General features: G+C 34.6%; 1 protein-coding gene across 1 annotated transcript in view; it reads left to right on the forward strand.

Annotated features, from left to right (window-relative positions):
• The window catches only part of DIAPH3 (diaphanous related formin 3), a 556802-nt gene that overhangs the window by 189054 nt on the left and 353466 nt on the right, over window positions 1–14282 (forward strand). Inside the window, 5 exon segments of the mRNA XM_006159773.3 lie at window positions 3400–3510; window positions 3797–3915; window positions 4999–5115; window positions 7354–7472; window positions 11718–11782. Of these exon segments, the coding sequence (XP_006159835.1) occupies window positions 3400–3510; window positions 3797–3915; window positions 4999–5115; window positions 7354–7472; window positions 11718–11782 (531 nt within the window).

Genomic DNA, 14282 nt, shown 5'->3' on the forward strand with positions numbered 1-14282 from the left:
AAAAAATTTTAAAATCAAAAAATAAAAAATTACTAGTTCTCAGGAATCATGGCATAGTCTTCTTTTTTTTTATTTTTATTTATTTTTTTTGAGAGGTTTTTGCTATAGGGCGCATGCGCTCGCCAGACAGACAGAGAGAGACAAAGAGACAGAAAGCGAGAAATCACCCCCCAGGGAGGATAGTCACGCCGCAGTCTCTTCTCCTCCATTCTCCTCTTGGGATCTTGGGCACGCACGCACACGCTCCCGGCGTGAGTTCTAAGCCACCGGGTCCAGGACGCGAACCGCGGTCGACTACATGGGAGTCCAGTGACATGGCCATTACGCTAACTGCTGGTTCCCGGCACAGTCTCCTTCTGAAGGCATGCCCCTTGCCTCCTGGATGGAAGGGGGAAAGGGGATTATTAGCAAGATAAAGGTGAGGCTGAAAGTGAAGAGAATACCTTACAAAGTTATATGCAAGATAAAGGTGAGGGTGAAAGTGAAGAGAATACCTTACAAAGTTATAAAAAAGGAAAAAATTACAAGCCAAAACCTGTCCCCTCCCCACCACACTGTTTCCTGTTACCTGAATTTTGTGGCTTGACCCACAGGATATGCCTCATCTGGCTTCTGTTTTTCTGTCCAGCCTTACTTTTGTTACTCCGTCCCCTGCTCTGCCTCTTGCCACCACACAGACTACTCATAAAATTTGAATTACGTGTAATTCAAGGAAAGGACCCATGTCTTTGAACATACTAACTTCTCTGCTTAGAACTTCCCCTTTGTTAGCTTGTTAGCCATCTTCCTATTGATCCTTGAGTCAGTACTATAGTTTAGTTAACTTTGTGCTTATTTTTTATGTGCATATTTTCTTTATATACCAAAATATGTCTCTTCTGATACATTGTACATTTTTATCGTTACACCTGTTTATCTTCATTTGGGCAGATAATATGTCATGTTAAATTTTGTTCCAGCCTTTTTTTTTTTTTGAGAGTTTTTGCTATATGTCGCATGCGCTTGCCAGACAGATTGAGAGAGACAGAGAGATAGAAAGCGAGAAATCACCCCTCTAGGAGGGATGGCCACCACAGTCGACTACATGGGAGTCCAGCGACATAGCCATTACGCTAACTCCTGGTCCCTGTTCCAGCCTCTTTTAGCATCTAGGGATAGACTGAAATGACATAGATGTTCAACTGGGACTTATTTCTGCTGGTATGCTCATTCAGTGTGAAATCATGAAACCATAGGTTCGTCTATCTCAATATGTCTAAAAGTCCTAGAAAGAGCTCTTTATTCATTAATTTGTTTTAGAAATTTTTATCTGTAAAGCAATAAAGACATTTTTAGTACAAAATTAATGTATACCCACAGTCATATGTTTACATGATATAAATTAAAGAGTGGTTGTCATGGTAATGGCAAATTATTATTAGAATTTAGAGGGATTTTATCATTTTTACTTATTTTCATTATTTCAGTTTATTTCTAGTTTTTTCCTTTATTCAGAATTATCTTGTGGAATAATATTCCCTAGAAATAGTTTGAATTAGCCTTTTGCTTCTTTCTCTTCCATTATATGTCACTATTGTCTTCATTTATCTGCTTTCTATTTATTTAATATTTACTGATAATTTTTTTTTAAGGGAGTTTTTTTCCTATAGAATGTGTGTGCTCACCAGAGAGACAGTTAGGAGGTGAGACATCACCCACTCACGGGGGCATAGCCATGCCACAATCCCTTCCTCATTCTTCTCTCAGGATTCTGGGGATGCACACACGTGTGCCTGCCATGAGTTTCAAGGGTCAGGGTCCAGGACTTGAACCACGGTCAACCATGTAGGAATCCAGTACCTTAAATACTATACTGTCTGCTAGCCCATTTACTGATAAATGTAGCTTTACTGATTTATGTAGCTTACTTTAACTAGTTGTTTTGAGTTGTTTGTAATTACATTTTTCTAGAAAAACAGCTGTTAAGTATATATTAGATGGGTAACTGAGACTGTTTAGTTTCTCTTAATGTGAAGCAACATTATATATTCTTTTTTTCCAAAGTTACATGGTATTGTTAAAAACATTTGAGAAAACACTTTAACATTTTATTGTCAAAATTGTAATGACTGGCATGAGAGTAGAAGGAAAATATTGTAAAGTTAACTTTTTGACCTAAACTAGTTACAGTTGAATGAGTGTATAACAGATAGGAAGACTGTTTTTTGTTTGCTTGCTTTTTATTTTTTTTAAGCATGTTTTTCTTTTTGCCCTCCTTTTATTTATTTATTTATTTTTGGGGGGTACATTTCTCACCCCCACTTTAAACAACCTCAGTTTTTGACAGTAGAGGCATGCTGTCAGATTTTAGTGCTTAGATATCAAATATAACAATTACTATATATTTCAGTAAAAAAAAAACTGAGACCCCTGTTGGTGTCTTACTCCAGAAATGGCATTTTAAATTCATATAAACTTTGCCTTAAGGGATGGAGAAAAGACAATTTAGGGAACAGCATGGGGTTAAACATATTGATCAGCAGTCCAGTAGTTCTTGCTACTCTTTAGGCAGAATGTAGACTTAGAAAAATAACATCAACAACAGCAAAAAATGCTTTTCTAGAGAACAATCTCTATTGCTTCCATTGTGTGCATGTTAGATGATGAAAGATATATTTCAGCCAGCCAGGGATATTTAAAAAAATGGAGAAGTAGAAATTTGGCATATTAAATTACTGAAGAAATGTAAAATTTTAATCATTTACAGTATGTATTAAAGGATAAATTGAGCGGTGTAATTTATTTCTATGTTAGTAAACATAAAATACAGTAATTTAAAATTTTTTTTTGCCAAAACATTAGAATCACTATCTGGTTAAATACTTCTAGAAATTATTAATATAGTATTCATTGTATAGTTTTTGGTTATAACAACCCCACTGAGCAGATGTAAGATTGTTATTTACCTTGAGGTCTTTGGAAATTTGCATTCCTCCTGATGAAAGAAAAAAATATTATATTATTTGTTTAGATAAGTGTTATGTATCCAATAGATACTTACAGTTTCCAAATAAGGTATGTTAAATTTTTTTTTTGTACATGTATGGAATAATGTGGAACAAGAATTGAACTTTTGGTACTAGTGAAATGTTTTACGTAGTAATACCAATAGCTAGTGTTTCTTTATCTCCCTTTCATGTCATGTACACTCAAATAGATGAGAAAAACTCTAGTGAAACTATATTTCTTCTATAATTTATAATTGACTAAATGTTTTACTTAAAAATTATTGCTTTAATAGATTCTCCTGTGAGGGAAGAGAGTTCATAACATTTGAAACAAAACTTTGACGTTTTAGACTTGTTGTTCTTTTTTAATGTTGGAAACAAAATCTAAATCTCCCTGTGTAATGTGTTGTAGGTTGCTTGTATGCAGCTCATCAATGCCCTTGTTACATCTCCTGATGATTTGGACTTCAGGCTTCACATCAGAAATGAATTTATGCGTTGTGGATTGAAAGAGATACTGCCAGTAAGTACCCTGCAGTCTCCTTATTAATATTTAAATTAGAAGAGTACTTGAGTAGGGGGAAATTTAGATAAATTACCCTCAAGAATAATTTATCTGTGGGAAAAGGCTTGAGTATAAAAATCTATTTTTGAAATGATGATAAGATTTGAGTACTATTTAACACTTAAAGTGTTTGAATGCTATAAATCAAATTGAATGGTTGGTTTATTGTTTGCATGCTTTTCATTAATTCTTTTGCATAATTAAAGCAAAATCATTTACCATAATTTCTATTTACTATCTCTAGAATTTAAAATGTATTAAGAATGATGGCCTGGATATCCAACTTAAAGTCTTTGATGAGCATAAGGAAGAAGATTTGATTGAGTTCTCTCATCGTTTTGAAGATATTAGAGCTGAATTTGAATATCCTTTTGTTCAAAAGTCTAGTCAAATAATAATACGCAAAATTTCTTCTAAATCCAAAACAATCAACTGCACCTTTTAAAATATTTAGCCTATTTTTATATAAACAATATGAAATCAAACCTTTATGCTCCAGAAGAACATTACTGTTTTATTAAAATGTGTGTGATTTTATGAATACTACATACATATGTAAATAGATGTTGAAACTAACAAGTAGATTCTGTTAGACTGGGTTTTATGTGTGTCATTTGTTCCTTTTTCTTTTCATGTGCGGCACCCTCTCCCTTTCCATCTAGTGCTTTCTAGCATGAGTAATAGGGTAGCTTAAGCTTGCTGATTGCTCCTTTTCTGCTCCTTGGGTGCTTCCTCATATGTGCCCCATGTTAGTCATGTTAGTTTGTTGTTGTTGTTTTGAGTTGTGCGTGCGCTCACCAGAAAGACGTAGAGAGACAGAGAGACAGAAAGTGGCGTAGAGAGTCAGAGAGACAGAAAGGGATGGCCACAATGCAGTCCCTTCTCCTCCATTCGCCTCTTGGGATTTTGGGCACACACGCACATGCGCCTGGCGTGAGTTTAAGTCACTGGGTCCAGGACTAGAACCGTGGTTGACTACGTGGGAGTCCAGCGACATAGCCATTACACTAACTGCTGGTACCCCCACCCTATGTTAGTTTTGTGGGATCTGCAGATCTCTGTGCTTTTCTCAAGATCCACCAGGTTTCTATCCTCAGATGGGGCTTCTCTGGGAAAGAGAATGCCTTCTAGCTCTTTTGGTCAGGATACTCTTAGAACTCAATATGGTGTTCACAACTAGCTACTCACTACCTTTGCGTAAACGTCGCAGATTGATTTGAGGGAAAGCCAGGAGATCTCTTGTCAGACTAGTTTGCCATTTCTAGACTAGTTCCCCCTCCCTCAACCCTAAATACCTATGTTTTATGTTGAACTCACAAGATTCTTACAGTAGGGTAAGATACATAATAATCTTTGATAGCCATACGAAGCAGATTTTATAACCATAGTATTACAGTTATTTGGTGTAGAGTGTACATAAACCTGTGTGTTCCTTAATCAACTTACTGAAGCATATGATCTTTACAACATGGTGTGGAATACAGTTAAGGAAACTAGAGCAGAGGGATATTTTATTTCTATCCTTCAGCATCTTTTGCTGATTCGAAATGATTATTTTATAAGGTAAGAGAATTTTATATCTTAATGTTTTCTTTCACTAATAAAAACCTATTAATTGTGAAAATCACCTGAAATTTGATTTGGACAAACAAAAAATTTTTATTTTTGTCATAATATTGATTCATAGAATGTGTTGTTTCTTTGGACATACATTTTGATAGAGGATATTAAAATGATATTACTATTACTTTTAAACTCCGTTGGTTTCTTAGTTACAGCCTTTCATCTGAGTAAAAACGTGAAGTAGCAACAAATTACTAGTTTATCATGTGACGAGTAATAGTTTCTCATTATTCCTTAGGCAGTGAGAATGTTGTTGATAAGTTTTTTTTTATAAGCTACATGAAAGCTTATAAACATTATTTTTATTAGTGTTTAAATAGCTAGAAACTGTCTTAATACTAATAGTTGCTAATGTATCAGGAAAGATAGACAAATGGTTTTCCAGGTTTGATTATATCCTTGCCATCATTGCTTAACAAATTATTCTCTCTCTACTACATCTACAACATAATGTACCTATATATGAATATTAGCATCTAAGTCACTGAGTTATGAAGATGAAATATGCTAACAAGGATAAAAGTCCTAGCAAATTCTGGTAAAAATGATGAGTGCACCATAAATGTTCTCTATTTCCTCTGTTTTTGTTTTATCAGGAAGCTGAAATCTTTGAATATAAAATCGTTTTTGTTGCCACCAATTTAGCTTTGCTGAAATTTCATTTTGAAGTACTATGGGTACTTAATTTCAAGTAGAAGGATGTTAGACAAGACTCATTTAGGCTGCATCCTCTGGGTGATATCAGAGGCTGTAACTCAATTATTTATTTATTTATTTATTTAGTACCTAACAAAGAATGAGAGTCAGGCACCCACAACAAGGTCTACCCACTGCATTCCACACCCAGTTTCCATTAGCCAGTGTTATGGACACAGGCATGTGTGTGCAGGGAGACCTCCAGACATGAACCTAGGTCCTTTTCATGTGGCTCTCGTGATACAGAGCATTGTGCTGCCAGTGTGCCAATGCCACTAACCTTAGGTTATTACAAATGCGGAAGGACTCAGCAGAACTGTCATGAGAACACAAACCCTGTGTAAATATTTTAGTGATTAACCTTTGATTTTTCAACAAACATTATACTAAATTTTTCAAGTTTTCTTTTGAGTAAGAAATACTGCTTTGATATTATTTATAATTTACAGTATCCATTTTTAATTTGATTCCACAAACATTCTGAAAACACTATACTATTGAATATGTGATTTGAAGAACTTCCTGTACAACTTTTTAGAAGAACATTTCTGTTGTTTTTGGTTTATAAAGTGAATTAATGGTAGCTTTTTCAGCATGCTACAGTTAAAAGTTGGTGGTCTGAGGACCACTGTGTTTTTGTAAAGTCTATTTATTTCTTCCATGAGTGAATGGGGGAGGTGGGGAAGAGATACCACTTGCAACAGGTCTTGACATTGAAAGTAACCCCAGTGTTAGCCAACCCCAGATCATGGGCAGATGGTTTCCTGTATACTCAAGGTCTCTGAACTCGAACGTGGAACCTTGCTATGTGGGTCAACCTCATGGAGTGTTATATTTTAGCGTTGCACCATCTTATGCCTCTGAGAACTACTTAAAAATACATATCACTTGGGACCAGCAGTTAGCATAATGGCTATGTCGCTGGACTCCCATGTAGTCAACCGTGGTGTGCGTCCCAGATCTGGTGGCTTAAAACTCACGCCGGGTGTGTGTGTGTGCGTGCCCAAAATCCTGAGAGGAGAAAAGAAGAGAAGGGATTGCAGCGTGGCCATCCCCCCTGGGGAGTGATTTCTCGCTTTTTGTTTCTCTGTCTCTCTCTCCATCTGTCTGGCGAGCGCACACGCCTTATAGCAAAAACCTCTCCAAAAGAAAATAAGTAAAAAGGGAAAAAAAAATACATATTACTTCATCTTTATCTCTTTTTTACTGCCAACTAATTAAGTCAGGATTCTGACTTTCGTGTGAAAATCATCTTTAAAGCACATACATATTTCCTAAATGAATATAGAAAATAAAAGTGTCTCGAAATCATAAAATGAAAGTGACAACTATATTTACTCTTACTCACATGTTACATCTCTTATGTCAACTGTTGAAACTTTATTAATAAGAAAGTGTTGAACTTAAAGCTTATCCAAAGTGTTTTGTTTTGATGTAAAGTTAATGATTTGAATGTACATTTACTTTTTTTTTTTATTTTAGGCAGCAATACTTCAAATTAATTGATGAGTGTATATCCCAGATTGTACTACATAAAGATGGAATGGATCCAGACTTTACATATCGAAAAAGACTAGATTTAGATTTAAGTCAGTTTGTAGGTGAGTTTTCTCTATTTAAATGAAAGTGTATTATTGTTTTTTATTATATTTCCTGTGTCAGCTCAATGATGTAGATCATTGTGTGGCCTATGGACCCTCGAGGACCTTTGTGACTCTTTTGGGGAGTCCTACAAGTCAAAATAATTTTCATAATCATACTAAGACATTATTTGTTTATTTTACTATGTTGAAATTTTGCACCGATGAAGCAAAAGAAAGAGGAAATAAATTTGATACTTTGTTATTAATCGAGGCAGTGGCACTAAACTATAGTAGTCACTCGAATCTTTATACTCAGTAAAACAAAACAAAAGCTGCCTTTTTTTTTTTTTTTTGTTTTAACCTAAGACTGTCTTGATAGACTAGCAGATGCTGTAATGGTTACATCCCTAGACTCCCACGTTGCTGGTTGTGGTTTAAGTCTCAGATCTGGTGACTTGAAACTCAGGGTAGGCACATGTGTGTGCCTACCCAAAATCCCAAAAGAATGAAGTAGAAAGGATTGTGGTGTGGCCATCCCCCCGGCCTGGTGGGGTGATTTCTCACTTTCCATCTCTCTCTGTCTCTCCAGCAAATTCATGCACCCTATAGGAAAACTCTCTTAAAAAGAAAAAAGACTGTCCTTGATAAAGTCATGAAAATATAAGTTTTATTGCATATTGACCCTGAAGTCTATATTTTAATAAATACAGACTCAGGGTAGCAAGTGGGGCACATGCATAAAGCACTTCTGGTGTGTACCAAAGTATGATTAAAAAAAAAAAAAGTTGTGTAAAAGCTGAACTGGCTGTTCTGCCTTTTTCCTCTTTTTTTTTTTTTTCTTTTTTTTCCCCACCTTTGCAAGACTGTCCTATAAACTGTGACTACTCTAATTTTGCAAACTTTGTATCTGCTGCTACCAGTTTGACAGCTTCTAAATACTTAGAAAAACAAAACTGAGGTGTGGTCACTAAGGTGCTGGATCCCACATGGCTGGATCCCACATGGCTGGCTATGGCCCAAAATCCCAAGATCAGGCAGCTTTAATGTCACATCAGGTGCATGTATGTGTGTGTGCCCAAAATCCCAAGAGGGGAATGGAGGAGAAGGGATTGTAGCTTGGCTATCCCCCGGAGAGGTGATTTCTTACCCTCTCTCTCTGTCTCCTCTCTCTCTTTTTCTGATGAGTGCATGTACCCTATAGCAATAACAAACTAAAAAGAAAAAACAAAACAAACAAAAAAACCTAATAAAATTGATGAGGTCAGCAGTGATATTAACCTACATAATTGTGTTGATATTGTCTAAAGGGATGTGTCAACACCTGAAAGATCTGTGTAACTCAGCAAACCACTTTTAAAAGTTCCATTAAGTGATGAATTTTTTAATTGTAGTTTTTAATTAACATGTAATAGTTGTACATATGTGATATGTGATTTTTTAACATTCAGTACAATTGTAGTGATCAAATCAGTACAATAAACATACCTATTATCTCAAACATTTATCATTACTTTGTGTCGTGGACCTTTGAAATTCTCGTTTTAATCTAATTTGAAATTCGTCACCAGCTGTCGTTCCTCTACTGTGCTGTAATGCTCTAGAATTCATTCCACTTATCTCCTTTGTGCTCTTGCATCTGAGTTCAGGAAGAAAAATGAAATGTATAGAATGAGTAAAGAGCCAGGTAATATTAGTGATACTGATTTTAAAGTTTCTTTCCCCATGAGAGAAGCGATTAGAACTTCCTGAAGGACAATAAGAGGACATAGAAATTAAGAAGAGCATGTTTGAAATATGTAGCAAACTAAATGTGGAATGATTTTGAAAAATGTCAGAAAAAATTTATTTTACTAGGACATTAGGGAGGTTTTTTTCTCGAATAACTGAGGAGTTTTAATTATTGAACTCTAAGTAGGAAATATACTCTCTGAATGTAAGTGAAACATATTTACATAGTTTTAATAAATTATGTTTTTTGATCTTAAATATTTAGAGTAAATAAACTCATAGACATAATGTAGAAAACAGAGAAGAGAATGTCATTGTATTCGTATGAATAGGTGAGAGAAGACTTGAACTTGGGCAGTAGGGGGAGAGATGTTAGAGCATAGGGCACTGATACTTTGATATATTATAGTGAGACTCAAGAGATACTGTTTGTGTTACAGGATTTACAGGGTCTTATTTAGTTATTTAGTGTTATTTAATGCTTATAGAGCCAGCCAATTTAGTAAGTAAAAATGATCAAAAATGAGATTAGACAGGGAACACTATCTTTTATAATGGGCCATTATCTATAATGTCTTAAATAGATCAGTCAAGAAATAATGGTATACATATTTTATTTAGAAGTAAGAAGTCAGCTACCAGGAAAATCTAATACATAAAGAACTATAAGATGTTGCATTTAGGAAATGGGAATGGATTTAGGTGCAGTGATTTGGATGACTAACTTTCATTATAGGCTTTTCTGTTATATGTTATAACCATATTCATGTATTACTTTAATTAAAAATAAAAGGGCTCAACTGTAACATAGAAAATTCATATGAATCACTTTTCCTTAGATAGTATTCCATTATGAGGATACACAGGGGGTTTCCAAGAATTTATGGAAAATGTATGTCATGAAAAAACTTATGTATGGATTTCAAAAATTTTTGCACCAAAATAAGCTTCTATCTTACATTTTTCATTGACTTTTCGAAGTTCCCTTGTCTATCATAACTTGTTTAATCATCCATTATTGATGGACATTTAAGTTTTTTCCTTTTTTTTTTTTTGTAGCATAACCAGTATTTTAATGAGCATTCTTGCCTAAAGGCAGAGTTTCAAAATAGAATTGCTGGGTGAAACAAAGAGCATATTTAAAATTTTAGTACTTATTGCCTAGTTTTTTTATTAGCAAAGTTCTCAACATATACTTCCATGGTTGTGTAAGAGATACGGTTTTCCCATGCCAATTTCAACACAGCATTTATAGATCATTTAATCTTTGCTGTGAATTTTCATTAAAATTCTTAAAATTATTGTTTATTTATACCATGAGTGAGAGAAAGAGAGACAGGAGGAAGCAGGCATGTGGCAACCCATACATGGCTGTGATGCTGCGGTCAATCTTTAACCCCAGCTACCTTGGACCATAGGCACATGCTTGCATGGTGTATTAATTAATTTATTTATTTTGGAGAGATTTTTGCTATGGGGCGCATGCACTCACCAGAAAGATGGAGAGATAGAGAGGCAGAAAGTGAGAAATCACCCCCCCAGAGGGAATGGCTAGGACTCAATCTCTTCTCCTCCCTTCTCCTCTCGGGATCTTGAGCACGCACACACATGTGCCAGGTGTGAGTTTAAGCCACTGGGTCCAGGTTTCAAGCTGCGATCAACTACATGGGAGTCCAGTGACATAGCCATTAGGCCAACTGGTGGTCCCGCGTTGTGTATTCAGAGAGGTCTCTGACACCAACTGGCAAATTCTGTGGATCTGTCGATCTCCCTCACAGAGCATTGCATTTTACCACCGTGCTGCTATCCAGCCCTCTCATTAAAATTTTTATATTTTCAAATTTTGGGGTAAAGCAAATATCTGTTCATATGTTTTAACAACTTTTAGTCTCAACTTGCCTAATTTTTTTTGTATTGTTTATTTCTTAATTTTGCCAGAGAGCTTATGCACTTGCTGGAGAGAGACCGAGAGAGAAAGAGTGAGAAAGCACCCCTCAGAAGTATGGTCACATTGTAATCCCTTGTCATTCATCCCTTCTTCCTTTCAGGGTTTTGTGGATGCATGCTAACACACCTGGCATTTTTTTAAGCTTCAAGGTTTAGGCCTTGAACTGCATGGTCAGCCATGTGGGATCCAGCTACCTTAATCATCAGACCACTGGCTGGCCCATTTTTTGTTTACTACTGTTGCCTGTTTTCCTAGCTTGTACTATATACCATTTTCTCTTCTTTCAAAATATTTATGAATTGACAATAGAAAGCTTTACATGTATTTTATAATGAATTTCTCTCTTCTTGCCTGATATAAGTTTAAAGCTGTAGTTGTGTTCATCTTTTCCTTAATGTTTTCTGTTTTCTTGATATAATGTGAAGAAAAGTTTTTTCTATTCCAATTTTATAATATTTTAGTCTATTTTGTTATTATGGACAATATTTATAATTATTTCCATGATTTTTTTCTTTCTAAATTTAAAGTCATACGATGATAATTTTAAGAATATTACAATTGAAAGTTTCCTGTCATTCCAATTTTAGATGTTTGCATAGATCAAGTGAAACTTGAAGAGTTTGAAGAGAAAGCTTCAGAACTTAACAAGAAAGTAAGTCACTTTGATTTTTCAGGACTGTGGGGAACCATTGCAGGGAACCATGCTGCTGCCTCAGTAACTTTGCTTATCATTTTCTTTTTCTTCTTCACCATTTTCAGGTATGCATTTATATGACATCCTCTAAGAAGGACTTCCTAGACCATTTTCTTTAAAAAAGAAAAAAATAATAATTGCCCATTCTCAACCTTCCCCAGTCCCTTATTTTCTTTTCTTCTATTATACTTATTATCATCTGACAAATGGCATAATTTAATTTATACACTTATACATGCAAATGTGATTGGATTATCCATTTCTGCATCTAGAGTCAGTTTCATAAGGGATTTTTTTTTTTTTGCTTTATTCACTATCTTTGCATCAACAATTCCTGGACCTGTGAAGAAACCCTCCAATTAAGAAAACAATATGGGGTCAGCAAGTGGCAAGGTGGTTAAGGCACTGGAGTCCCACATGACCTACCAATGTTTGAGTTCTATATCTGATAGCGTGAAAAACACTCTGGGTGTACATACATGCATACCCAAAATCCCAGGAGGAGAAGGGATTGTGCATGGCCAACCCCCCAAGGGTGGGCAATTTCTCACTTTTCTTCTCACTGCCTTTCTTTTTCTGTGTTCAGTGAGCACACACACTCTATGGCATGAACCTAAAATCAAGCAAACAAACCAAAAGTGAAAAACATTTCTATGAGTGAATAAATGAGTAAACAAAATGTATAGAACCAAAATATTAAGATTAGAATTTATCAAGAAATATTGTTTATGCCTTTAAATCTGAAATCATGTCTAAAAAATTTTAAGAAAACATTGAACTTGCTTGGTATTTTGATGAAAGTTATTACCTAAATTTAATTATTTAAAATTGCCATTATCCTACATCAAAACTACTGAATATTACCAGTTTAATTTGTTCTATCCTAATACTGTTTCTGATTATCTAGTCATTCCCTACTGGTTTTCAAGATCATGTTTTGTCCTTTTTTATCTCTGGCTTAGCATGTACCCATTAGACTCCTCTCTCTCTGTCTTTGATGAATTCTTTACATTTGAAGTAGTGACCCTCTTTTCAATTCTTGTGTTGGGTTTCTTACATTGGAGTAATAATAATTATTACTATTCCTGCCAGCACAATGAACATAGGCTAAGTAAATATTGACTACATGTTAGGCACCAGGCCAGTGACTGAATATAGTTGATATCGCAGGTCTTAAATGTACCTTGAGAGAAGTACACATTTCTATAAACTTTAAAGATAAAACATATTCACAAACGATAGTCATTCTTTCATAGATTAGGAGTAATTTATGAGAAGTACTATTAATGCCCTGAGAAATCCTAAGGTATTCTGCTTAAGCATTCTTATACTCTAGGTCTTTGGCCACAGCTAGGGTAATAGTTATGAATTTGATGATTTCACTGTCCTAACATAACTTAGATTAGTGGGAGAAATAAATTAATAGGTTATTTAAAGTAAGTGTCAGAAGTGTTGACAGTAATCGATGTTCATGTTGTAGGGTAACCCCTCACCTAGCCAACTTGATATTCTAAACTTCAGTAAGCACTTTGACTATTCATGGTATATTATATGGGATGTACCCAAATGTGCTTTTGTTATCATTTTAGGTATATTGTGTTAAATGGAGTTAAATGACGTAAATTTCTCAACATATTTTTAAAAGAAATTGTAAGCTTTAAATGTAAATATAATAAAGACCTTGTTCAAGGTTAGTTGTCTCCTTTTAGCCAGAAATTAAATGTCTTAGGTATATTCAGAAAATATAGTTTGCTCCATAAAAGATTTCTATTGCCATACCATTTTGTATATATCAGCAAAAACTTTGTTCTGATAGCTTTATAAGGACACATGTAAATACTTTGCTTTAGGCAGGAAGCTATCATAGTTGCTAGACACATTCTTTATTTTAGTGCATAAATTTGAAAAATGAAGACCAAAAATGTCAGAAAGTATATAGAGAATATTGAATTATCAACCTTCTTGTACAGATGCACTAATACATTTACCCTAGGGAATGAAATTAAGCAGAGCTCAACCTGAACTGTGTTTCTTGACATTTTTGCGTGTAATTTTGTAAGTGTAATATTGCTCTAGTAACTCTTTTTGGAGAGGAAGGCTATCATATCAGTTTTTATAAGGTATGCTTTTAATGGAGATTCATTTTGTTCCTGAGGCTACAGTGATTTGACTGTAGATTTTATAAAAATGCTAAAGTAAAATTTATGTTTTCTTTGATCCTTTTATGGGGAATGGTGTAAAAATGTATCTTGTTGGTAATTAATACTGATGTTTTCAGTATGGCCAAGCTAATTAATGAATTTTCTTACATTGTACTAATTATGATTCTTGTTTTGATAGTGTTATCTTGGTCCCCTAAATAATACTTTTTCCATTTTAATTTTAGTCTAGGTTCTAGGAAATTGATTATTGATACTGTAAAAGGCTTCTTCATTCTCTTTTTTTTTTTTTTTTTTTT

Source organism: Tupaia chinensis, unplaced genomic scaffold (assembly GCF_000334495.1).
Source record: "Tupaia chinensis unplaced genomic scaffold, TupChi_1.0 Scaffold000654_1, whole genome shotgun sequence".
Lineage (NCBI taxonomy): Eukaryota > Metazoa > Chordata > Mammalia > Scandentia > Tupaiidae > Tupaia > Tupaia belangeri.